The 23,908-nt window shown below is 59.5% G+C and overlaps 1 protein-coding gene and 1 long non-coding RNA gene across 3 annotated transcripts in view; one reads left to right on the forward strand and one right to left on the reverse strand.

Annotated features, from left to right (window-relative positions):
* The window catches only part of CPNE5 (copine 5), an 85,192-nt gene extending 61,422 nt beyond the window's left edge, over positions 1–23,770 (forward strand). The window contains exons 12-22 of one of the 2 annotated variants that reach the window (XM_036317588.1): positions 1,747–1,788; positions 3,581–3,656; positions 8,989–9,042; positions 12,979–13,040; positions 17,249–17,295; positions 18,791–19,026; positions 19,783–19,910; positions 20,115–20,217; positions 20,787–20,844; positions 21,212–21,285; positions 22,176–23,770. In XM_036317588.1, the coding sequence (XP_036173481.1) occupies positions 1,747–1,788; positions 3,581–3,656; positions 8,989–9,042; positions 12,979–13,040; positions 17,249–17,295; positions 18,791–19,026; positions 19,783–19,910; positions 20,115–20,217; positions 20,787–20,844; positions 21,212–21,285; positions 22,176–22,406 (1,111 nt within the window). In that variant the 3' untranslated portion in view covers positions 22,407–23,770. The remainder of the gene's footprint in view (positions 1–1,746; positions 1,789–3,580; positions 3,657–8,988; positions 9,043–12,978; positions 13,041–17,248; positions 17,296–18,790; positions 19,027–19,782; positions 19,911–20,114; positions 20,218–20,786; positions 20,845–21,211; positions 21,286–22,175) is intronic. The other variant, XM_036317590.1, reaches the window with a different exon arrangement.
* LOC118660333 lies at positions 2,989–9,288 on the reverse strand. Its single transcript, XR_004968871.1, has 4 exons — positions 8,966–9,288; positions 7,264–8,028; positions 4,465–6,425; positions 2,989–3,784 (listed from the first exon to the last, which is right to left on the reverse strand). It is a non-coding gene; the product is annotated as an uncharacterized LOC118660333 (long non-coding RNA).
* Positions 23,771–23,908: the final 138 nt, after the last annotated feature.

A 23,908-nucleotide genomic window follows, 5' to 3' on the forward strand; every position in this document is an offset into this window, starting at 1 on the left:
CCCTGGAGGACCACTGGCACCAAGGGTTAACCTGCAGCCTTCCACCTCCCTCCTCTGCCTCTGGTCCGCTAACCTGCTGCCATGGAAACAGGCTAAAAATAAAATGGGCTTCCAGAGCCCAGCCCCATGCACAGGAGTCAAAACAAACTAATTAAAGCAGCCGGGCGAAAATGTGAAGATAATTACACCCTCACTCAGGAGCCAGTCGTGGCATGGAACTGCTCAGCAGGCCATCCCGAGCCGGGCCCTGGGCCCCTCCCTGGCACGCAGGCTGCCTCCCACCACTCAGCCCCCACGGCCCTGAGCCCTGCTGCAGGAGAGCTCACCCCTGCTTAGGCCTGAGATCAGGGAGCAGCACCCCCCACTACGACGGCCCCGCCCCTCATACATTCATTGTGCGGTTTCCTGCTGGGACTTGTGCCCAATCTGGGATGGGCACGCAGAAGGCAGGGGGAACTGAAGTCTGAGATGTTTTTCCATATCCTCCCTGACATTCGGGAAAGTCCCTGCACAGCTCTGGGGCTGCCTCTGTCCCTAAGACTTTTGCTAAAAGGACTCAAGATAGTTCCTTTGTGTCTCGGGCTGCTGCCTCTCACTGAAGGCCCAGAGTGTGAGAAGGGCCCCATCTTCTGGTGGATGTCCCCCCATCCTCTCTGCCCAGGAGCATGAGACGGGCCCCGTCTTCTGGTGGATGTCCCAGCATCCTCTCTGACCCGGGAGCATGAGAAGGGCCCTGTCTTTCTGGTGGATGTCCAGCATCCTCTCTGACCCGGGAGCATGAGAAGGGCCCCGTCTTCTGGTGGATGTCCCAGCATCCTCTCTGGCCCGGGAGCATGAGAAGGGCCCTGTCTTTCTGGTGGATGTCCCAGCATCCTCTCTGGCCTGGGAGCATGAGAAGGGCCCTGTCTTTCTGGTGGATGTCCAGCATCCTCTCTGGCCCGGAGCATGAGAAGGACCCTGTCTTTCTGGTGGATGTCCCAGCATCCTCTCTGACCCGGAGCATGAGAAGGGCCCTGTCTTTCTGGTGGATGTCCCAGCATCCTCTCTGGCCTGGAGCATGAGACGGGCCCCGTCTTCTGGTGGATGTCCCAGCATCCTCTCTGACCCGGGAGCATGAGAAGGGCCCTGTCTTTCTGGTGGATGTCCCAGCATCCTCTCTGGCCTGGAGCATGAGACGGGCCCCGTCTTCTGGTGGATGTCCCAGCATCCTCTCTGACCCGGGAGCATGAGAAGGGCCCCATCTTCTGGTGGATGTCCCCCCATCCTCTCTGGCCCGGAGCATGAGAAGGGCCCTGTCTTTCTGGTGGATGTCCAGCATCCTCTCTGACCCGGGAGCATGAGAAGGGCCCCATCTTCTGGTGGATGTCCCCCCATCCTCTCTGGCCCGGAGCATGAGAAGGGCCCTGTCTTTCTGGTGGATGTCCCAGCACCCTCCCTGGCCTGGAGTGTGAGAAGAGCCCTGTCTTCTGGTGGATGTCCCAGCATCCTCTCTGGCCTGGAGCATGAGACGGGCCCCGTCTTCTGGTGGATGTCCCAGCATCCTGTCTGGCCCGGGAGCATGAGAAGGGCCCTGTCTTTCTGGTGGATGTCCCCCCATCCTCTTTGGCCCGGGAGCATGAGAAGGGCCCTGTCTTCTGGTGGATGTCCCAGCATCCTCTCTGGCCCGGGAGCATGAGACGGGCCCCGTCCTCAGGTGACGTGGATGTTGGGTCAAGCCCATCCCACCACGGACCCTTTGTCCCACAGGACCATCAAGGTGGAGGTGTACGACTGGGATCGAGATGGCAGGTAAGCAGGCCGAAGGGCAAAGGGGAACAAGGATGGGGCAGCCACAGGGGAGGATGGGCCCCGCCCTCACCTGGGACTGAGGCCTGGGTTTTCCTGAGGGCCGTCCACTGCCCCGTGACGGCCCCGGCCCGGCTCCCCGGACACCAGAGGACCTTGGTCCCGCGGGGCACGGTGCGAAGGACATGAGGGGCCTCTTTTCCTCAGACAGCTGCGGGCAGGTGCCTAACACCTCCCCCAGCGGGAGGCCCTGGGGTTTCTGAAACGTGCCTGTCGTGAGGTCTAGAGAAAGGTGCCCGGAGCCCTGGGACTCATCCCCTGGGAGCTCAGCCTTGTGGGGGGACCGAGCGTGGAGGAGGAGCTCGGCAGTGGGGAGGGAAGCTGGCCGCACAGGGAGGGACCTGAGCAGCGAGGCGGTGCCTGGGGAGGGCCCAGCCTGGCCAGTGCAGGGCGGTTCCCTCCCCTTCTCTCTCCCCAAGGAGCAGGGTCGCTGGGAAGTCACAGACAGGACACGAAGGCTTCCGTCCAGAACCCTCACCGGCTCCTCCTTGTCTATTGATCCAAATCCAGGCACCGCCCCCCCACCTTTGTGGCCCCTCCATTCTCAGGCAGTAGCGGGGCAGAGAGGGGCTTTACACCCCGTGTCTCCGCTGGTCCTCTCAAGTCTGTGGTGTGGACAGGGGCGTGGCACAGGCTGTGCAAACGCAGCTCTAAGTCAGGCCCAAGCCCCTTCCCAGGAGCTTACCTTCCCCTGAGACCTTCCTGTAGAGCCGGCTGGTGCCTACACCCCCCAGGGAACTCCCATGGGCCACGCCCGTCCTCTTTAACCACATCACAGGCCAGTCGGCTTCCTATTTGCTCCCATGATTTATCTCATCTTACCCTGGAGTTCTCCCTACTTCTCTTTTACTGAGAAAGCAGGGGACAGCCACCAGATGCCATTGGTTCCCACCACCAAGGAGCTCACAGTCTGCATGGGGAGAGCTGTAAATCTGTAGGGAAAATACGGTGTGTGCTCACGGCGGGGCAGGGCACCTCCCGGCATCACCCTCCAGCAGGCAGCCCAGGCCAGCACGTGAAGGTCAAAGGCAGCCAGCCACAGCGGGGGTCGCAGTTCCGCTTTGTACGAGGTTTTGCTGCACTTAATATAAACGCCCACACAGGGCCCCCGACGGTGCAGACACTGCAGAAAACACCGCCAGGGCCTCCATGGACAGAGGGCTAAGTGTCCTTTCAACAAGTGTTATTGGAGAAGTGACAAATCTCCAGAAAACTAGAGAAGAGCTTAATGAACACTGTTAAGCCTATCACCTGAACCTAACAAGTGTGACACGTTGCCATGTTTGCTTTATTTGTGTTTTGTTGATGTAATTTAAATTCTAGACATCACGGCATTTTTATCTCTAAATATCTCATTGGGAATGTCTAAAAAAATGAGGGCATTTCCTACGTAACTATGAATGCCATTATCACACCTGACACTTTGAACAGTAAGTCTTGAATACCTTCTAATATTCATTTCCTATTCACATTTCCCTAGTTGTCACCCAAATACCGTTTGTTGCTGGTTTGTTCAAACAGGAATCCAAGTAGAAATGGGTCCCGTCCCCTGGGGCCCTGCCCTCTGCTCCTTGACCGTTGGATGTTTGCTCCGTGGGTGACACTGGACTCCTCCCCAGGGACCCAGCCTCCCAGCTGGCATGTGCCCTGGAGAAGAGGCCTGGGCGGGATGGAGAGCCAGGGGGCACGCGAGAGGTGGGGTGGGCACAGGTCTCAGCAGAGCCTTCCTTTGCAGCCACGACTTCATCGGGGAGTTCACCACCAGCTACCGGGAGCTGGCCCGCGGGCAGAGCCAGTTCAACATCTACGAGGTGAGGCGGGCGCCCGAAGCCTGGGGTGTGCCCGATGTTACGTAGCTCCCAGCCACTGAGGCCTCAGGGAGCATGTGCAGGGCTGGGTTTCGCAGGTTCTCCTGTGAGATGGGTGTTCTTGTCTCATCCTACAGTTAAGGAGACTCAGTCTCAGCAAAGTCAGGGGACTTGCCCAAAGGCACATTTCAGTAGATGGCGGAATCCAGGGGCAAACAGCCGACCAGTGGTCAGCAAACTCATTAGCCAACAGAGCCAAATAGCAACAGTACAACGATTGAAATTTCTTGTGAGAGCCAAATTTTTTAAACTTAAACTATATAGGTAGATACATTGTTATTCACTTAATTAGGGTACTCCTAAGGCTTAGGAAGAGCCACACTCAAGGGGCCAAAGAGCCGCATGTGGCTCGCGAGCCACAGTTTGCCGACCACTGGCCTAGGCTGATCTGACTTCAAATCTCTGAGCTAGAGTGCCCCCCAAAATGAGTACTCCCAACAAGGTGTGGGATGGAAGTGGGGGTGAGGCAGAAGGTGGGGGACAGTATCAGAGGGTTCCAGGCCTGAGAGCCGAGGTCCTGAGGTCAAGATGGCCCTCTGCCTTCGATGAGAGCAGGTCCAGGCCTTTTCTGGAGGGAGGGCTCAGAGGAACAGGAGCCAGGGTGCCCCTGGCAGGGCTGGAGAGCCTGGGGCGAGGCACCATCTCTCTGGAGAAAATGGAGTTTGCCCTCGAAGGCCAGTGCCCGCGGCTGAACCCTTGCTAGTGTGTGTGCTCCCTCTGGGGGGCCCTCCCACCTTCCAGTCCAGCTCACCTCCTGCTCCAGTGCTGGCTTCCCGTCCGAGCTGCTGCTGGAGCTCGTAGCCTGGCTCTGCCTCACATGGGCCTGTGAGCTTGGCCAGGCTCCTGAAGCACTCTGCAAGGCCTCGGAGAATTAAATGAGCTACCAGAACAAGGCCGGCCGAGTGGGCATGACGTCAGCGCTGTCTCCCAGCGTCCTGGGCGCCAGGAGATGGGCATCTCACAACCACCCCACGAGCGGGCTCTCACCTCACGTTAGCAGCGCTCGGCTGGGGAGGCTGCAGAGCTGGCTTCGACTCCCGTCACCGAATCTGAGTCCTCCATCCTCCCCCTCCCCCTGCATCTCTGTTCTGAGCGGGCAGGTCTTGTGTTCCAACTGCCCCGAAGCCCCCCAAGGGCAGGTGATAGCCCTCTTGGCTGCCTCTCTCCACGGTCGTCTGGCCACTGCTGGGCACACAGTAGGTGCTTCTTAGACGTCCACACACTGGCTTCAGTTGAACAAGGCCATTATGAAGATGGAGTGGGCGGGGGGGGAGGGGGGATTCCTTTGAATTCTTCACAGGGAAGGCTTCGTTCTCTGCCCATCTCCCACCCAGACAGAGAAGCAGGCTCTGTCTCTCTCTGGCTTCCTTTAGGGAGATTTTTAGGGATGGGAAGGGAATGGAAGAGAAGGGGAGGGGAGGGAAGGGAACAGATCAGTGGGAGTCTGGCTTCTAAGGGAGCTTGACAGACAGAAGGGGCATGGTCTCCCAGTTAGCAGAAAGGTTGGGTGACTTGTTTTCTTGGTCGAGGATCCCTGCTCCCTTGTCATCGACCAGATGAACTGGGCGCTGTTCCCGTTGAAAGGCCGTCAGGCAGAAAGGAATGGCCTCAGGCGGCCGCGGAGGGTCCTTGCACTGCGGGGTGTCACTGGGAGGCCTGAAGACAGCACAGGCCTCTTCGGGGGGGACCGTCGTCTGGGGCCCCAGCGTGACCCGGTCCAACTTGTACGTCCAGCTGTCTGCGGGCCGCTCCGCGGACTCGGCCTTCCCAAACCCAACGCAGCGGCCACAGCCTCCCCGCGGCCCTCCCGCCCCTGGCCAGCCTGTGCCGCCACCACGGGGGCCACAGCACCTGGAGCCCCCTTGACGACTGTGGCCCCTCGCCATCCATGGCTGCACCCTACTTCCAACCAGCGGAATATGCCGATATTTGTTCCCGTCCTTCCCGTCCACCCCACTGTCATCTCCCCTCAGTAGGTTTTGCAACGGCCCCTAACGGCCTTCCTGCCTCCTTCCATCCACTCAGTAACCTGAGTGCTCCTCCAACATGGTCACCTGACCACATCGCTGCCGCTTCAAGCCTGGTTGTAAGTCCCACCCCCCACCCCCCACCGCAGCCTGGTTCACTGGCGCTGGGGACGGGAGGAGATTCAGAAAGACGCCCACCCCAGCCGAGGCCCTACAGGGGCAAAGTCCCAGCTCCTCCAACTGTGCCCTGCCGCAGCGACCTGCAATCTGTGGGCGCACATATCACCCCACGAGGCCCCTAGGGTCTGGCCCCAGCCCTTCCCTCTGCCCACCCGCTTTGAGTCCACTGGGCCATCGATGCTCTCTGGCCCTGCTTGCTGGCTGGGCCTCGTGGATTCATCCACGCAGGGGCTGCCTCTGGGTGCGGGCGGTGTCTCATTCACTGTCGTCTCCCCAGAGCCAGAGCATCTCCTGGCTCCTGGGAGCCACTCCCTGACCCCTGGTACAGGAGGGCAGACTCCAGATGGGCGCTGGGGGCCCTGGGGACTCAGGGTGTGAAGAGAGGGAGAGGAATAGGCAGGCTTAGAACTCCAGCCCAGAGCTTGGGAGGTTCCTGGCCTGACCCGTAGGGGGCGCTGGTCCCCCTCATGGAACCTGAGGGCGGGTGAGGCTGGTACATGGGTGGGGAGTGCACGAAACCTCAGGATAAACAGGGCGTCTCTTCAGGGCCACTTCGCAGGAAGATCTGAGAACAAAACGTTGCTTTAATATTAAAACAGTTATAATTAGAGAGTGGTAATGTGGAATAGTGGCCAATTTAAAGAAAACACAGAAGACTTCAAAGAAATGTGCTTATGGCCTGATCTCGGGGTGACGCCCAGATCCCCAGGAGTCCATGTCTGCTCTTCAGCTGGGAGGGTTACTTTGGAGTAAAAGCTTGAGAGGCACTCAGTTCTCAAACTTCCACACCCTCCTGGGACAGATGGGGAAACTGAGGCACGGGGCAGCATTGGAGCTGCGACTGCGCCCTCATCTGAACACGGAGGCTGCTTCCCAAGACGGTGGGCACCGTGCCACCACCCGGCTTTCCTGCCTGGGGAGGATTGGGGTCGTCCTGGGCTTCGCTCCCTGACTCGCACTTGCCACCTGCACAGCCTGCTGGCCCTCCCACCTGAACGTCCCTCCTGCACCCCAAATCCAGCTCTTCCTTCTGTGTCTTCCTGGGGGCCCGACCCCTCCTCCTCTCCTTCCCCCACAGCCATGCCCGGGGCCAAGATCCGTGGTCACTTCCTGATGGCGCTCCTTTGCCATAGCTCATTACCTGGTCCAGCGCCCAGAAGCCCTCAGACCAGTCACCTGGACTGGGGGTGGGCGTAGTAAGTAGAAGTAATAAAACATAACAGCAGCCTTCACGCCCACAGAACTTACTGCATTCCAGACCCTGTCCTGAGCACCCGCCTTGCATTGACCCATTTAGTCCCTACATCTCTCCATGAGGTAGCTGCCTTTTATTCCCACGTTGCAGATGAGGAAACATCTGTAGACACCCCCCTGGGTGTCCTTCCTCCTCCCCTCGCACTCACCTCCACCAGGCCCCGGCATCCCAGAGCCTGCTGTGACCTCGTCCCCCATCAGCTCAGAGGTCGTCAGAGTCCCTGCTCGCTGCTGGGTGGTGGTCCGGCATTTCAGGTGGCATTGGAGGTTCTCTTCCAGCCCGCCCCCTTTATTCTCTTCCACCCTGTGGCTCCCCAGTCTTGCGCTCCTTTCCCCCCAATATCTCCTGACTGGGATGCCTCCCTCCACCTCTCCACGCCCAGGTCCTTCCTGTCTCTCCGCATCTGCCTGCGGTGCCTCCAGCACAGGGAGCCCCCGCGATGCTCCCCCCGGAATGGTCCTTCCTTCGAACAGCGCCTTCATGTTTCCGACTCCCCGGTCTTGGTGGCCCTCGTCCCCTCTCTGAGGACATACCTTCTTTCTCCAACTGGAGTAAAGATTCTAGAGGAGAGGAACTGCCACCCCATCCCACCCCACCTGGCAAACATTTGTGAAGGAATGTGTTGGCATTTCTTATCGAGGGGCCTGAGGCAGGAACCTGGCTCCTAATTCTGTCACTACCCAGACCAGCTCCGTGCCCTTTGGCAAAGCACTTGGTGTCTCTGTGCCTGAGTTTCCTTGTCTCCAAGCTTACACGGGAAGAACAGTTCAGGAGGTCCTAAGTGGCTCTCAGCATCCTCCAGGCAGAAGAGACCCCAGGAGGAAGGACAGGAGAGGGGGAAGAGGGAAGGACAGCAGGTGGGGAGGCCATCTTGCTTTGCTCAGTCGGAGGTTAGGGAAGGGCTGGGCCTAGACTTGCACAGAAAAAACACAAAAGAGCTGGTGAGGCTCAGGTTAGGTACCAAGGTGCACAGGCGATGCCTCCGGAGGGCTGCCAGGCCAGGTGCCCCAGCAGCCAGGGCCTCCGCCTCACACCGCTGCCATCTCACACTCAGGACTTTGCTGTGGGGAGCTGTCCCACGGGGCGCAGGGTGTTTGGCAGTCTCCTTTGTCTCTGCCTACTCTCCTAGTCGTGACAACCACAAATATTTCCAGACGTTGCCAGATCTCTCCAAGGGTGGGGTGGGCCCCCAGTTAAGACCATCGAGTTAACCCACCAAGAAATGTTTGTTTAGCACCGACTGTATGCCTAGCTAGGGCTGAGGTATCTCCTCTGATGATGGGTTGGGTTTGGAATGAAAGTTTACACGCGAAGAACGGTTAAGGAGGTTCTAAGTGCAGTGTGAGGGCGGGGGGTGGGGGGTGGGGGGGCGGGAGGGAGCTCACAGGCCCCAGGGATCCCTAAGGCTGGGTCTCCAGGGAGGCGCAGGGCGGGCTGTGGGGGGCGGGTTCCCGCTGAGAGATCAGCCTGCGCGGGCTCAGGGCAGGCATGGGCAGGGCCCCTTTGCAACATCGAGCTCCTCTGGCTGCATAGGGTGCAGGGTGTGTTGGGAAGTAGTGGGAAAGGAGGTTAAGTAAATATTATTCTTGGTGTGTTTGCTTATGGGACACTGTGTCCAATCGGGGAGCCTGGTTGCGTAAGTCTAGATGCCAGGCTCTCTCAATCTAAATGCCTGGGCCTCCTCTCGGGATGGCTGATCTTCTCAGCCTTCTCTGCTTCCAGGGTCTGGGCCACACCCTGGCTCTTCCCCCCACCCCCACCCCTCCCCCCTCAACCCCCCCACCCCCATCCCTACCCCCACCTGGAAGCCCCAGGGGTCCAGTCTGTCAGTTTGGAAGCCTCTTTCTTACCTGGTAACTGTTTTTTCCTGCAGGTGGTAAACCCCAAAAAGAAAATGAAGAAAAAGAAATATGTGAATTCTGGCACCGTGAGTAGCCAGGCCTCCGCTGTGCCGCTGGGTAGACGCTGAGCCCGGAGCGGGGCCTGGTGTCAGGAGTCACGAGTGTTTGTGTGCCCCTGCGGTGTGGGAACTAGACCTGGAGAGTGGGGGGCGGAGAGGGGTGGGGCCCCGGAGCCACCGCCCAGGGGGAAGGCGCGCTTAAGGCTGTAGCACAGCAGGCTCTGTGATTCAGACTGAGAAAGCCCAGAGAGAAACTCCCATGGGACTTCCTGCGGCGGGAAGAGGAAAGGAGGCACAGTGATTGGGCCCTGACTCCGGGAAATTCCCAACTGAGGTGCTTTTCGCAGGTTGTTTCCTTGGGAGGCAGTGTTATCATCCCCTGTCATGACGGAGGAAACCAAGGCTGCAGGCAGGGAAGTGACTCAGCGAAGGTCACGGGCTGGAAAGGGGGGTGGCAGTCAGCACCCAAGTTACCTTCAGAGCCTGCGGCTGCTACGGGCTGGGCGCTGCTTGCCTGCGACCATCCTGGGGTCACGCTGGCCCAGCGGCTTCTGGGGACTGATCTTCATGCATTTATCAATAAATGGAAGTCCTGGCCCTACTGGCATTTATATTCTAGTGGGAGGAAGCAGAAACAAGTAAATATACTTGTTTATTTATGACACCACAGGTGTCAGGTGGTTATGAGTGCTGTGGGGAAAAGCAAAGTGAAGGGATAGGGATGCCAGTGACAAAACTACTATCCTCCTTCCTTCCTATATAATAAAAGCCTAATATGCAAATCAACTGAACAGTTGCTATGAGGCGCACTGACCACCAGGGGGGCAGACACTCAGTGTAGGAGCTGCCCACAGCCCACAGGCCTCAAGCCAGGCAAAGCGGGTGCCAGCGGGGGGCCCCCATCACCCCACCAGTCACCCCGCAGAGGGAGGTGACTGCTGGCAGCAGGGGGTGAGGCTAGCAAGTGGGTGGTGCCAGCCTGGCCAAGGCGGGTGCCAGAGGGCGGCCTCCCAACCGCCCCACAGGTCAGCCCTGATCACTGGCCAGGCCTAGGGACCCCCCCACCCCCATGCACGAATTTCATGCACTGAGCCTCTAGTTTAATATAAAGTAGTCAAGGAAAGCTTCTCTCAGGTGACATTTGAGCTGAGATTCAAAGAAGGTGAGGAAGCAAGTATTGAGGATATTGGGGAAAAAGAATTCTAGTAGGAATCAGCATGTGCAAAGGCCCTGGGGTAGAGCCCACAATGCATTTACAGAATAAGCCAGTATCTTTGCAGGGCAAACATGCCCAAGTTCTACCCTTCATGGCCCTTCCCACTCCAGAGGGCCATACATCAGCGAATGCAGCGAAACTTAGTCATTTGAGTCAGGCAGACTGCAACCCTAAACCCAGAAGAGGCCCTAGTCAGGGGTTCTGGGGGTCCTCTGAGGACCCTCATTTTCTCCATCTGTAAAATGGGGCTGATAAGTTATTCCTACTCTGCTTATTGCACAGCGTGGCAATGACAGACACAGGGGAGATGCAGGCCTAAAAATGGCACAGTGGTTTGCTTATCCACAGGGGGCGACCCCCGGCTTCTCTGATTGTAACTTTCACAGACAGGCGTGGAGTAATACAGGGTGGGGCAAAAGTAGGTTTACAATTGTTCATTTGGAAAACAACACAATAATAAATAAATAAACAGTACAAGAATCAACTGTTTCTCACGCTCTCGACTGTAAACCTGCTTCTGCCCCACCCTGAATTTCCTTTGCCCAAAGCCGCAGGGTTTCTCAGTGGGATGCTGTCGGCGTTATAGGCAGGACCATTCTTCATCTCACAGGACTTCCCCTACGTTGTGGGGTGCACCCCAGGCCTCAGCCCATAGCTGCCGACGGAGCCCCAGTCATTTCGAGACCCCCTGAATTCTCCCACACGTTCCCAGGTGCCTCTCTGGGAGGCAGCTGAGAAATATTGGGTGTACAGTGTTAAAAAGGTTTGACAACCACTGACCTCATCCAGCTTTCTTACTTAGAGGCTCAGAGAGGGGACGTGCTGTCTTAGGTCACACGGTGAGTTAAGGGCAGCGCAGGGCTGTGCCCAGGTCTCCTGACTTCCCTTTGCTGCAGCATTTCCCAGTCTTCATCTTAAAAAGAACCACCCAGTCTGCTTTCTAAAATGCAGATTCCCAGGCAAGTTCCCTGGGCTCCAGGTTGGGCCCAGCCATCTGTGCTTAGTGCTTCTCAGACCCTACCTACCACGAGAGAATCTCCTGGGATCTTGTTAAAATGCCAAGAAGCTGCATTTCTGCCATATATATATATATATATATATATATATATATATATATATTCGATTTCAGAGAGGAAGGGAGAAGGAGAGAGAGATAGAAACATCAATGATGAGAGAGAATCATTGATCAGCTGCCTCCTGCATGCCCTCTACTGGGGATCAAGCCTGTAACCCAGGCATGTGTGCCCTTGACCGGAATCCAACCTGGGACCCTTCAGTCCACAGGCCGACACTCTATCCACTGAGTCAAACTAGCTAGGGCCATTTCTGCATTTTTTACTAGTAACGCGGTGATTCTGACCATGCTGGTCCAGGGACCCCACTTTGAGTAGCAAGTCTCTGGGTGAATCCACGGGCTGGCAAGTTAGGGAATTAGTTCATCCCGGGGCCTGGATGTTCAGCTCTGGCTGCAGGTTTATTTAGACTCTTGTGAGGAGCTAAGCAGCGGTTCTCAACCTGTGGGTCGAGACCCCTTTGGCGGTCAAACGACCCTTTCACAGGGGTCGCCTAAGACCATCCTGCATATCAGATATTTACATAACAATTCATAACAGTAGCAACATTACAGTTATGAAGTAGCAACGAAAATAATTTTATGGTTGGGTCACAACATGAGGAACTATAAAGGGCCAGAAGGTTGAGAACCACTGAGCTAAAGTAAGATCCAGGGCCAGAGCCCTGCCCCAGAAACCCTGATGCCATTGGTGTGAGGGCCTCCCCGGGCTACAAGATGTTTTAAAAGCTCCCCAAGGGGTCTCCTAATTGTCAGCATAGAGGCCACTGCCCTAGTCCATTCCTCGTGAAAGGAGGCTTTGTCCAGGTGCCTCAGGCTGTGATCACCGTGGGTGGGGGTCTCTGAGGCCCAGCTCAGCATTCGCAGACCCCCTCATTTTGGGGACGAATGGCTCATCAGCTTTGTCAAGCAGAGGCCCTACGGACCCACCTAGTGAGTTGATGAAGATGGCTGAATGGAGCAGGGAGCGAGCAGGGAGCTCCCCAAATCCTAGAGTGGAGGTCTGTGATGCAGGGAAATGGCCCCTCCCCCGCCTGCCTCATTTAATGGGTTTCAGCTGCCAGGCTTTCCCTGGTCTCCCAGATCCCAAGTCATCATCATGACCCGCTGCCAGTGGCTGCCTGTCTCGGCGAAGCTGATGCCAAAGCCGCCAGAGGGCGTAGATCAAGAGGCCTCTGCTTGGGAGAGGGGGTCCTGGGTGGCCAGCCCCCTCCCCCCCCCCCGCCCGAGAGACAGGCTGCTTACGAGGGTTGAGGGTTGAGGGTAGGGCTGGAGAGACGCCAGAGGGAGGGGACAGGTAAGGCTGAAGATAAGTGTGGATCAGAGAGGCACGTTTGAGGATGACTAGTATGGAAGCGTGGAGCTGGCCAGCCTGGCGGGTGTTAGGACTGTGTCAGGAAGACGCTTGCCCTCCACACTCCGCTCCACATGGGGTCTGCAGTTTGGCGCTGAGGTCAAGATGGCAAGCTCAGACAGGCCTGGTTCCCGTCTCACCTGGCCACGTGCGGGCAGCGTCCTTGGGCACATTGCATCACCTTGTTGAGCCTCAGTTTCGTTGGGGATAAATGGGGATAATGACAGCCCTTCCTGGGGCTGCTGTGAGCCCCGATTGCAGCGATGAAGGCGCATGGCACGTGCTGAGGCTCCCGCTGACCAGCTCCCTTTTGTTTTCAAGGTCACGCTGCTGTCCTTTGCCGTGGAGTCAGAGTGCACATTTCTCGACTACATCAAAGGAGGGTGAGAAGACGTGCAGCCCCGTTTCCGTGGCCTCGGGGAGAGGGAAGGGGCCTCAAACAAGGGCAGGAGCAGCTCTGGCCCCACCCTGGCCTCCGCGAGGCCCTGGCTGGAGTCTGTGATCCTGGGCTCCAGGCTGCCTTCCCAGAGCTCTGCCTGCCCTGGAGGCCAGCTGGCTGCAGAGGGCGTTCCTGGGCCATGCAGCCAGCCGGGCAGGCCAGGTCCCTGTGCCCAGATGAGCCCGGAGGTGGTGGGGACTCCATGCTAGAGTCCCAAGGGCTTGGGGAGGTGGAAAGAGCCCTGGACGAGGAGTCATGAGGCCCAGGCTCCAGACCCCCTTCGCCCTGAGTTTGCTGGATTCCTCTGGCAGGTCACTGTCCCTCCCAGGGAATCGGTTTCCTCCTGGGAGCACAAGAGGTTGGAGTTTGGTGAATTCTAAGATTCCTTCCTGCTCTGAGCTTCTGATACCCCTGGTGTGTCTGCGTGGCAGCGATGAGCCTGCCTGGTGTCGTGGGGGACACATAAAGGGCAGGAGAGAGTGGGGGATGGGCCAGGGAGTAGTCCCAGGACCAGCAGTTGGTCAAACACGAATTTAAGGAGCAGGAAGAGCCAGAGGTGTCAGGGTCCGGGCCAAGGCAGCCAGGGAAGCCTGGAGGCTCCAGCCAGCAGCTCATGGAAAAGGTGCCGACTCTGCCAAGGACAGGTGCCAGGCCAGGGTGTGGGTAGCCAAGAGCCCACAGGTGCAGGCAGGTGAGTAACTACACCTGTTTGGAAAGGAGACAGGTAGGGCAGCTGCCAAAGGCTCATCCCAGCCAAGTGGGCACTGGGCTGCCTGGTTCTCCAGGGCAGAGGCGAAGGCAGGGCCTGGGAAGCCACGCCCGCTCTCCCTGCCACGGCTCCCGCGGCTGGAACCGCCGTCTCAGGTGGGAGCTCTCCTTACCCACTGAGCACACACCCTCCCACAGTCCCCCGGAGGCCTCCTGTCCCCCCTCCCCCCCCTCAGCCTGCTCCCCACCCTGCCCTTGCTCCCTTCCCTCGTCAAAACCATTCTGTTCTCCATCCACTAAGCAGCCACCCGGTACATTCCGCAGCACCTGGTAATTTCCAGTCCTACTTATCCTCTTTATCCTTCTCATTTGCATAATACCACCAAGGTACAGAGCACAATGGGCAGGGCAACGAGGATCTTCATTTTATTTTTTAATTTTATTTTTTATCTTTATTGTTGAAATTATTGCATATGTCCCCTTTTCCCCCATCGACCCCCTCCAGCAGATCTTCACTTTATATAACTTTCCCGAGGCCGCGGGCCTAGTGGCAAGGTGCCTCCTGTCATGACTGCTGCCTTTCTTCCACAGTCGTGACTCCCTGCCTGCCTCCGGCGCCCAGGTGGGGTGGGTGCAGGTGGGGTGGGTGCAGGTGGGGTGGGTGCAGGTGGGGTGGGTGCAGGTGGGGTGGGTGCAGGTGGGGTGGGTTCAGGTGGGGTGGGTGCAGGTGGTGTGGGTGCAGGTGGGGTGGGTGCAGGTGGGGTGGGTGCAGGTGGTGTGGGTGCAGGTGGGGTGGGTGCAGGTGGGGTGGGTGCAGGTGGAGACGGCCGAGTTAAAGGGCTGGGCACTGTGACGTCTCCTGGAGCCGCAGCAGTGGGCGGCTGCTGCGCAAAGCTGGCGCCTGGAGTACCGGGCAAGTTAGAACACCGAGCCGCCCTAGCCCTCCCCTCCTGCACCCGCCCCACGCCTCTCTGCACTCGCTGGAGAGCCTGAGAGGCTGGCTCCAGGCGGCGAGAGCCCGCATGCATGTCCGGGCAGGCAGCTGATGGCGACATGTGTCTAGGGATCCTCTCCTCCCTGCCCGCCCTCCCCTGCCCACCTGGAGGGGTGGGGGAGAGAATGGGCACCTCTGCCCCATGTCAGAGATGGAGCTGGTTGCTCAGCAGTCTGCGTTCTGCCCTGCTGTGCCCTTAGGCAGGAGAGGTGAGCCTGCAGGGAGGAACTTTCCCATCGATACAGCATTCCAGTCCCTTCATTCCCTGAGTCATTTCAGAACCCAGAGCAGGGAAAACTGCTTAAGGAGCAAGGCCTGCCTGTGCCCTCAGCTGCAGTCCTGCAGGCCAGAACCACCCTACCAAGGGCAGCCCAGGGGGCCAGGCTCTTACCCGCCAATGTGTCCCCTCTTCCAATGAAGACATAGCCTCTGTATTCCACCTGAGAGGTGACAAGGAACAGCAGGTGAATAGAGTCAACTGCTATAACAAATAATTCTCCAACCTCAAGGCTTAGTACAAATAAAAGCTTATGTTTCATTCTTGGGGTGGCAGGGATGGCTGGGGAGATGCTCCACAGTCACTCAGGGACCCAGGCTCTTGCCATCTTGTGGCTCCTTCTCCCTCAGAGCTTAGAGTCCATTAGATGCTCTGGCCCCAGGCAGCAGACCAGGGCGAAGTAATGTGGGGAGAACTGTTTCTGGCCAGCAGATCCTGGCTTGGGTCTCCTGCTACCCATGTCCTTCATGCTTCCTGGGGGACAAAGGGTCCATGAGCAGTAGCCCAGCTGTGACTAGGTGGAGAGAGGGCTGTGGTTCTGATAGGGACCATCTTCTAAATGCAGGTGAGGTGAGCCCTGTCTCATCTTACATCATCCCTGGCCCCAACTTGGAACCACCATAACAGTTTCCCCACGTGTGATCCCAGTCAGTGCCAAACTTTGCACTTCTCAGCATCCTGGATGAGGCCAGAGGGTGTTCATTAAAGAAGCAGATTCTGGTCCCATCTCAGACCAGCTGGATTGGCATTCCCGGGAGAGGTGCCTTGGGATCTTCCTTTTAAATACGCTCCCTTGATGTCTGTGCTCATTCAGCGTGTGAACCGTGAGACTAGACTCTGTCAAGGGCTCATGTCTTGTCAGCTTTGTTCTGTTAGCACCCAGCACAGAACCCGGAACAGCCAAACCCTCAGCAGTTTCAGCCCTGAATCTGAAGCCTCAAAACCTAACCTTTTTTATTACGGAAAAATCCCAAACACGTTCAAAAGTACAGGGGACATATCATGACTCCCAGGTGCCCTTCGCCCAGATTCTGCCATTACCAGCTCCTGGCCAATCTTGCTCCACCCCCTCTCCCTTCCATGCAGTCATTTTGAAGCAAATCCTAGACATAGTTCATTCCCCCGACTACTTCAGGGTGTGCTCTGAAACTTAAGGACTCTCTCTGTCAAATATAACCAAGTATCATAATCACACCTGACAACTGAAAGTTCCTAAATATCTAGTCAGTGTTCAGATTTCCCCAGTTGAGTTCTAAAGTTTTTAATTGGCTTCTTTGAACCCCAAATCCAGGCAAGAGCCATATACAGGGGTGGGCAAAAGTAGGTTTACAGTTATAATACAAATAAACAATAAAATAATTAACAAACAATGATATAAGAATAAACTGTGTTTCATGTACTCACAACTTTTGCCCACCCCTGTATTGGGGTTAGTTGATTTGTCTCTTAATTCTCTTTTCTTCTATCAGTTCCCTGCCCCCACGACCCCGCACCTGGAGGGGGCTTGCTAAGAGCTTCCTACCCTGCAGACAGTTTCTGATTCATGGGTCTGCAGGAGACTTAGGGTCCTCCGCGTTCCCAGGTGATCCGCTCCTGCTGGTCCCTAGGCAGGTGTTCCAGAACGTGCCAGGGACTGGCCTTTGCTGGCCGCACCCCCCGCGGTGCCCTCTGTCCCTGTGCTTCCTGTGAACAACTGGTAGATGCTCTGAGGCTCAGTCCGATTCAGGTTCACTGGGGGCAAGTCAACTTCATGGGTGATGTTTGTTCTTCCCTCCGGAGATGGACAATGTCTATTTGTCTCCTTTTTTTTGTCAAATAAGTTTTAACCCTGAATCTGACTTCAAATTTGAACACAGTGAGACTCTACTTCGCGGCCTCAGGGGGCCCAGGGGCAGGGTTTGGGGAGCAAATAACTGGGCTTAATCACTTGCCCACACAGAGCATCTGTTGTCTTCAAAGAGCTTCACACCGCCTGGCTCTTGTGATGCTCACATCAGCCCTTTTGGGGGTGGGGGGAGGGGAGGCTGGCGTTACATCCCAGCTTTCCAGATGGAAAGACCACACACCGGCCAGCAGCAGGCTGATGGGCCCAGGCTTCCGGCTCTCCAGCCCTGCTCCCCTCCCCCAGCCCCGCCTCTGTCCAGGTAACGCCCTGCTGTTCTCCTTCCTCTAGGACCCAGATCAACTTCACAGTGGCCATCGACTTCACGGCCTCCAATGGTGAGTGGGGGGTGGCAGAGGCGCTGGATGGGGTGGGGGTGGGGGGAGGGGAGGCTTCTTGGGGCTGTGGTGGTTGCCCTCGCTGGCAGCCAGGTCTTCCATACGCTCTGGCCTCGTCCTCCCTGAAGAAGAGGTGCTTAGGCCCCGAGAGCCAAAGATGGAACCACCGTCCTAACAGGTCTGGGCACTGAGCCACAGGCTTATCCTTGAGGGCACCCGGTCTCCCTGGGGGACTAGGACCAGCTGCTCTGGGCCCTGGAGAGCCCTGGAGCGGAGCTGCTTGCTCACGGGATTGAATCCCACACCCTCTGCAGTGCAGCCCCGGGCTGGAGGGGAGACTAGAGTCAGGCCTGAGCGCGTGGTCCTCCGTGAGGGCAGACACGCAGCCCAGGAACCCCGGCCCTCTCCGTGCTGGGGCTGCCCCACTTCCTCGCCTCCTCTGACCGTGTCCAATGTCGGTCGGGCTGGGACAGAGCCTCCAGGAGCAATCAGGGCCAGGCCTTACGCTGTTAGAAACATCACCACCTTCTTTGGAGTCTGGACCCCATTAGCGGTGCTCAATGCTCATTTTTGTGCCAATCAGAAGATACCCGGGTCTCACTGCACAGGTGTGTCAGAAACCCCAGGCCCCACGGAGGGTGGTAGGATGTCAGAGCTGGGAGGGGCCTCCGTGCTAATAACAATGAGGTGAGTTACCATAACGCCTCTGTAATCCTCACAACAGCCCTAGGAGGTGGGCACTGCTATCCCCATTCTACGGATGAGGAGACTGAGGCTGAGAGCTTAGGGAACTCACCCAAGATCATTCAGCTGGTAGGAGGTAGAGACGGGGTTGGTACCTTTGCAGCCTGTGCTTACTGCCTCTCATTAAGAAGTAAAATATGGACAATATTTAGTGGTGATAAAGGCAATGGAGAAACGTCAAATGAGGGAGAGGGGTAGAGAGGGAGGACGGGGGAGCTGTGACTTTCATGGGCGGCTGGGAAGACCACACTGAGAAGGTGAAACCTGAAGAGGTGGGGGAGCGAGCCACGTGCACACCCGCGGAAAGTGTCCCAGCGCAGGGGGGGCAGCCATTGCCAAGGCCCCGAGGTGGACTGAGTGAGTGGCAGGGAGGGTGTAGGAGGCGAGGACAGGAGTAACTGGAGGCTAGTCATGCGGGACTTGTGAGGAATTTGGGTTTAACTCTGGGTGAGATGGGAGCCTCAGAGCCCTTTGAGCAGAGAAGAGGCGACATCCGGCGGCCGCAGATTGAGGGCTCGCCGGCTGGTGTGCTGAGCGCGGGCGGCAGGCACAGGGCGGGGAGGCAGGGGAGTCAGGAGGCCGCCGCTGGCCCGCAGGCCAGGGCACCGCGGGATCCTGGGACTTGGATATTCTTTGAGGGTTTAGCAACTGGGCTTTGCTCCAGGATGGAATGTGCAGTAAGACAGAACGGCATCGAGGGTAAATAAGCAAAAGCGAGGGGTGCCGTTGGACACCCCTTCCGATTCTGCAGCCGAGGAGGCTTGGCGTGTGCACGCCGGCACGTGTCCCGCACCCTGTGTCGCAGGAAACCCCTCGCAGTCCACGTCCCTGCACTACATGAGCCCCTACCAGCTGAATGCCTACGCGCTGGCGCTGACCGCCGTCGGGGAGATCATCCAGCACTACGACAGCGACAAGATGTTCCCCGCCCTCGGCTTCGGGGCCAAGCTGCCCCCCGACGGCAGGGTGTCCCACGAGTTCCCGCTGGTAGGAGGCCCGAGAAAGGGCTGGGCTGACCCCTGGGGGTAGTGGTGACAAGCCCGGGGTGGGGGCACTTCCCCTCTTATTCGCCTAGGGCCTTCAGGGGCTGCCTTTGTGGGGGGTGGGGGGGCTGCCTGCTGTGTGCAGGGGGTCTTGTCGCTGGGCCTCCAGAAACCCCCTCCCCACCTTGCTCACAAAGACTCCCATCACGTCTGAGGCCACCCTCAGTGGTTCTGACTTTTTCCTGACAAGACCAGGAGGTGGAGGGGGCACGTGGCCATACTTTCCCCCAAGGCCCCAGAAATGAGGAGGCGGGTGTGGGTTGGGTACAGGCAACTGCGGGGAATTCCAGGAGCTACCTGGGCTGGTGCTGATGGGGGCCACCTCCTCCCCTCCCTGCCATGAGCTGGGGATGCTGAGTTGGTCCCTGGGTCACTCACAGCAAATGTCCCTCACAGCCCACGAAGTGCCAGCCCGGTGCTGGGCACAGGGCGAAGGAGTGGGGTCAGCCCTTGCAGAGCTGCTTGGACCCTGCAGCCACTTTCCAGCTGGGCAGGTGCAGGGGGTGGGGTGAGGAGCATGTGCTCCCCTTCAGGGTGGGCCCCCACACGCCCTCCTCCCCTGTCCCCCCACCAGGGAAGAGTGTAGGAGAGCCCAGGCCTGCTGGCCACTGCCCCCTGCTCCTGTCGCCCTCCGCCTTCCCGCCCCTCCTTCCTCCCTGGGCTCAGCCTCCTGGGCTCAGCCTCCATCCTCTGCCCCCAGAACGGCAACCAGGACAACCCGTCGTGCTGCGGCATCGACGGCATCCTGGAGGCCTACCACCAGAGCCTGCGCACGGTGCAGCTCTACGGCCCCACCAACTTCGCCCCCGTCGTCACCCACGTGGCCAGGTGAGCCGGTCACTAGACCCCGCCCCAGCAGCTCACAGGCGTTTGTCTCCACTCCTGTCCCCTTGCCTTTCAGGGAGCCCTGACCCTAGGAGACCCCCTCCAGCCAAAGAACTGTCCCCACCAAAGTGTTAAGGAACCCTGTGTGTGTGTGTGGTGGGGGGTGACATGCCCACAGCCTCCCAGACAGACTGCGCCCCACCCCAGGAATGCGGCCGAGGTGCAGGACGGCTCCCAGTACTCCGTGCTGCTCATCATCACCGACGGGGTCATCTCGGACATGGCGCAGACCAAGGAGGCGATCGTCAACGTGAGCTGGGGGACGGGAACCCGCGGGCGCACCTTCCCACTCCTTTAGGGAGACGCTTGGCCTGGCTTCTCCGCTCCCCGCCCTGGGTGGGACCCTGCTGGCTTCGGGCTGCAGCATCTGGAGGGCCTGGCCCTGGGGTGGGGGGGCATCGGTCCCAGTGGTCCCACCGGTGAGCTCCCCACCACCTCTTAGCCATGCTGGGTGGTCCGCTCCCTCCGGCCACCTCTGGCTCCCTCATTAGCTGCCCTGGGAACTCAGCCTGGCCAGGTAGAGAACTGGGAGGTCCAGGCCACACAAAAGATGCCTCAGTGATGGAGGCCCGGAGGCAGAGGAGGGGTGGGCGTCTGGCAGAAGTAGACCTGGGTCCCTGGGTCTGTAGCCCTGGCTGCCTTATCCCTCTCCCCTGCTTTTCTGGGTTTCTCTGTGTCTCCATCCTTCTCCCTTCCATTTCTTCCCTGTCCTCCTGACTTCCTTCTTTGATCTATCCTCTGTCCTAACACGATCTCCTCCTCCTTTTAACTGGCCCCTCGGCTGGGTCCCAAACACCCCCACCTCCCGCTGTCTCACAGGCTGCCAAACTGCCCATGTCCATCATCATCATCGGCGTGGGCCAGGCGGAGTTCGATGGTGAGTTCACCACCCCTGCCCCCACCCCCACCCCCCACCCCCGCCATGCTCCCCAAGGCTCTGGGCCCCTGGGCGTGGCCCTATCCACAGCAAGGCTCACACCTGGTGTGTGATCAGCTGGGTCAGCTGGCAGCGTGCAGGTGTTTGTTTGCACAGGGGCCTGTGTGTCAGGGTGTGCGCCCCACGCCCACACCCCAAGGCAGTGGAGAGGAGGCCAATGACTCCTCCCTCCTCCCACCCTGGGAGCCTGGGAGCGGGGAGCTGGAGGCTGGGCTAGAACTTAGGACTCACTGGGTGGGCTTCCCTGTGAGATTGGCCCCTGACTTGCCCCCGCTCCATGCCTGCCCCCACCCCCCCACCCCCACAGCCATGGTGGAGCTGGACGGCGACGAGGTGCGGATCTCCTCCCGGGGGAAGCTGGCTGAGCGGGACATTGTCCAGGTGAAGCCCTGCTGCCCCCCAGCTGGCTGGCCTCACACTCCCTGGGGGTTTTCTGGAAAGGCTAGAGGGCGGCGCTGGGAGCCCAGGTGGCCTCAGCTCCCAGCCGCGCCCGAGACTCACCCCGAACGTCGCCCGCCCAGCCCTCCCTGCACCCCAGGCCTCCGTGGGCTCCTCCAGAGCACGGCGCCTGGTTATGGCACCTTCTGTGTTCTGCCGGCGCCTCCCCACCCCCCGCAGCTGGCAGCCCCTGGAGGGAAGCTGCCCTCAGCTCGGTGACAGTGTCCTGAGTCTCCGTGTAGGATGCAGTGTACCGAGCAGACAGGCCCTCACGTGCACCTCAGCCGGCAGCCCCTCCCCGCAGCCCCTGCGGACAGAGGCCCACTGCTTAGGAGATTCGGAATGAAAAGCACATTCTCCATACCCTGGGGTGGGAGGGGTCGTTCCAGGTGTGGCGGCCAGATGGGGGGCTAGAAACCCGAGCAAGCCTGGGAGGGGGCACCGTGGGTGCGAAGGCCTGGGGGACACCCCTGGAGGAAGCAGAGGGGCCTGACCTAGGAGAGAGGGCTCTCCCGGGAGGGGGGCTACCTGAGGGCCCAACTCCCGGAAGCCAGGGGTCCATTCAGCATTCCCTAAGTGCCTGCTAAGTGCCCGGTGCCCAGACCTCGGCCCGAGGAACCGCGTTGAGCACCCTGGCGTGGGCTAGGTGCTCAGGAGGTGTTTGCGTGACGGAGAGAGTGGTGACATGATGACAGCTTCCCTGGAGAGCTCACCGTGGGGGAGGGAAGAGGGACGTGGGCAGAGGTTGGGAGGAGGGGCAGGATCTCTGCCAGGAGATGGGGGGGCTGGGCCCAGCAGAGACCTGGCCTAACCCTGCCTCCCCCGCCGGCCAGTTCGTGCCCTTCAGGGACTACGTGGACCGCACGGGCAACCACGTGCTGAGCATGGCGCGCCTGGCCCGGGACGTGCTGGCCGAGATCCCCGACCAGCTGGTGTCCTACATGAAGGCCAAGGGCATCCGCCCGCGCCCCGCACCTGAGGCCCCCGCCAGCTCACCCTCCCAGTCCCCAGCCCGCACGCCCCCCGCCTCCCCCTCCCCCTCCCCCGTGCACACGCACATCTGAGCCTGGCCCGTGGCAGGTGGCTGGGGCCTGGGGAGGCGGGGGAAGGGTGCCCCGGGTCCCTGGAGCCCCCCCAGTCCGCCCGGCCCGTGTGGAACCCGTGTGGCGGAGGGAGGGCCTCTGGCGACGCCCTCCCAGTTTCCTGGCCTCGCTTATGGCCCAAACCCAGGGAGGTGGGGTACAGGTGGGAGAGGCGGGCTCCGGGCCCTGCTCTTCTCCTCCTCCCCTGACACTCGGCTCTAGTCCAGCCAGGAAGGTGTTAGCAGTCAGGCTGATGGGGCCCCTCAGCACCCTGGACCGTCCCGTCTGCTCCTCTCGCCGCTGAAGCCGGGGCTGGGCCTCCCTCCTCCAGGCCCCCTCGCCCTCCCCTCCTCCTGCGCTGTCCACTCCGCTACCTGGCCCTGACCCCCACCCCAGCACCTACCCTGTCCCTGTTCCCAGTGAGCCCCCGGAGGCTGACGGGTTGGCAGGAGGCCTGGACATGGGGCCCTCCCAGGGACACTGGCTTGCAGTGGGGACCCCGCAGCTCCACGAAGGGGCAGCTGTGATGTGGACCGTAGGCCGCCCTATGGGCCAGCCACGGAGGCTTTTCAGGTGCAAGGTCTTTTCCATGCCCCCCAGCCCAGCGTGACACTGGTTCTAGACACAGAGCCACAGGCCTCTCTCTGGCCTGTGACCTGTGGGCACCGCAGTTGACTCTGAACTCCAGGCACCCCTACCTCCCCCCAGAGGCCGCCCAGGGTCCTTGGTGCCCACTCCTCTGCTGCCCACCTAGAGGCCTGGGCCAGGAGCAGCCCAGCCCCGCACTCCCACACGGCCCCTTCCCCCCCCAGACAGGAGCCAGGGTCCTGGGCTCAGGCCCTGCTGCAGCCCCTGCCTGCTGTGGGAGCCTCGGTATCCACATCTGTAAAGCAAGGGGGTTGACCAGATGGTCTCAGGGTGGCCTTCCGCTCTGAGGCTCCCATGGCCGGCCTCCCCATCCCGCCCCCACCAGTGCACCCTCCTACCCCAGGCCGCCTTGGCTTAGGGTCGCCCTGTTCCATCCTTGGGCTCTGCCACCTGGGCCGGAGCCCCTGCCTCGGCCATGGGAAAGGCGAGGAAGGTGATCTCACCCCTGGGCGCACCCACTGCCCAGCCTCTCCCCACCTGGGAGCAGGTCATGCATGCCGGTCCCTCCTGCCGCATGGGGCTCCGCAGCCCGCTGAACGTCCTGTGCCTGGGCGCGACCGGGCCCCACCCTGTCTGTGCCCGGCACCGCTCCCTTCCTGTCATGCATGATGGTGGAGTTTCTACACTGTCTGGTCCTGTGCCTGTGTCTGAGAGTCTGTGTGGAATTTGCCTTAAACTGAAGTAAATTTGGTTCTTTTACTAAAGTTCCTTGTTTTCCTTTCTCCCAAGACAAATAGCACAGGGGTTGCTGTGAGACAGAGTCCAGGTTCTCGTCTCTCTCTCTCTTTCATTCTTTTGTTCAACAAGGATTTATTGAGCAACTGGTATGTGCCAGG

Source organism: Myotis myotis, unplaced genomic scaffold, assembly GCF_014108235.1.
Source record: "Myotis myotis isolate mMyoMyo1 unplaced genomic scaffold, mMyoMyo1.p scaffold_m19_p_7, whole genome shotgun sequence".
NCBI lineage: Eukaryota > Metazoa > Chordata > Mammalia > Chiroptera > Vespertilionidae > Myotis > Myotis myotis.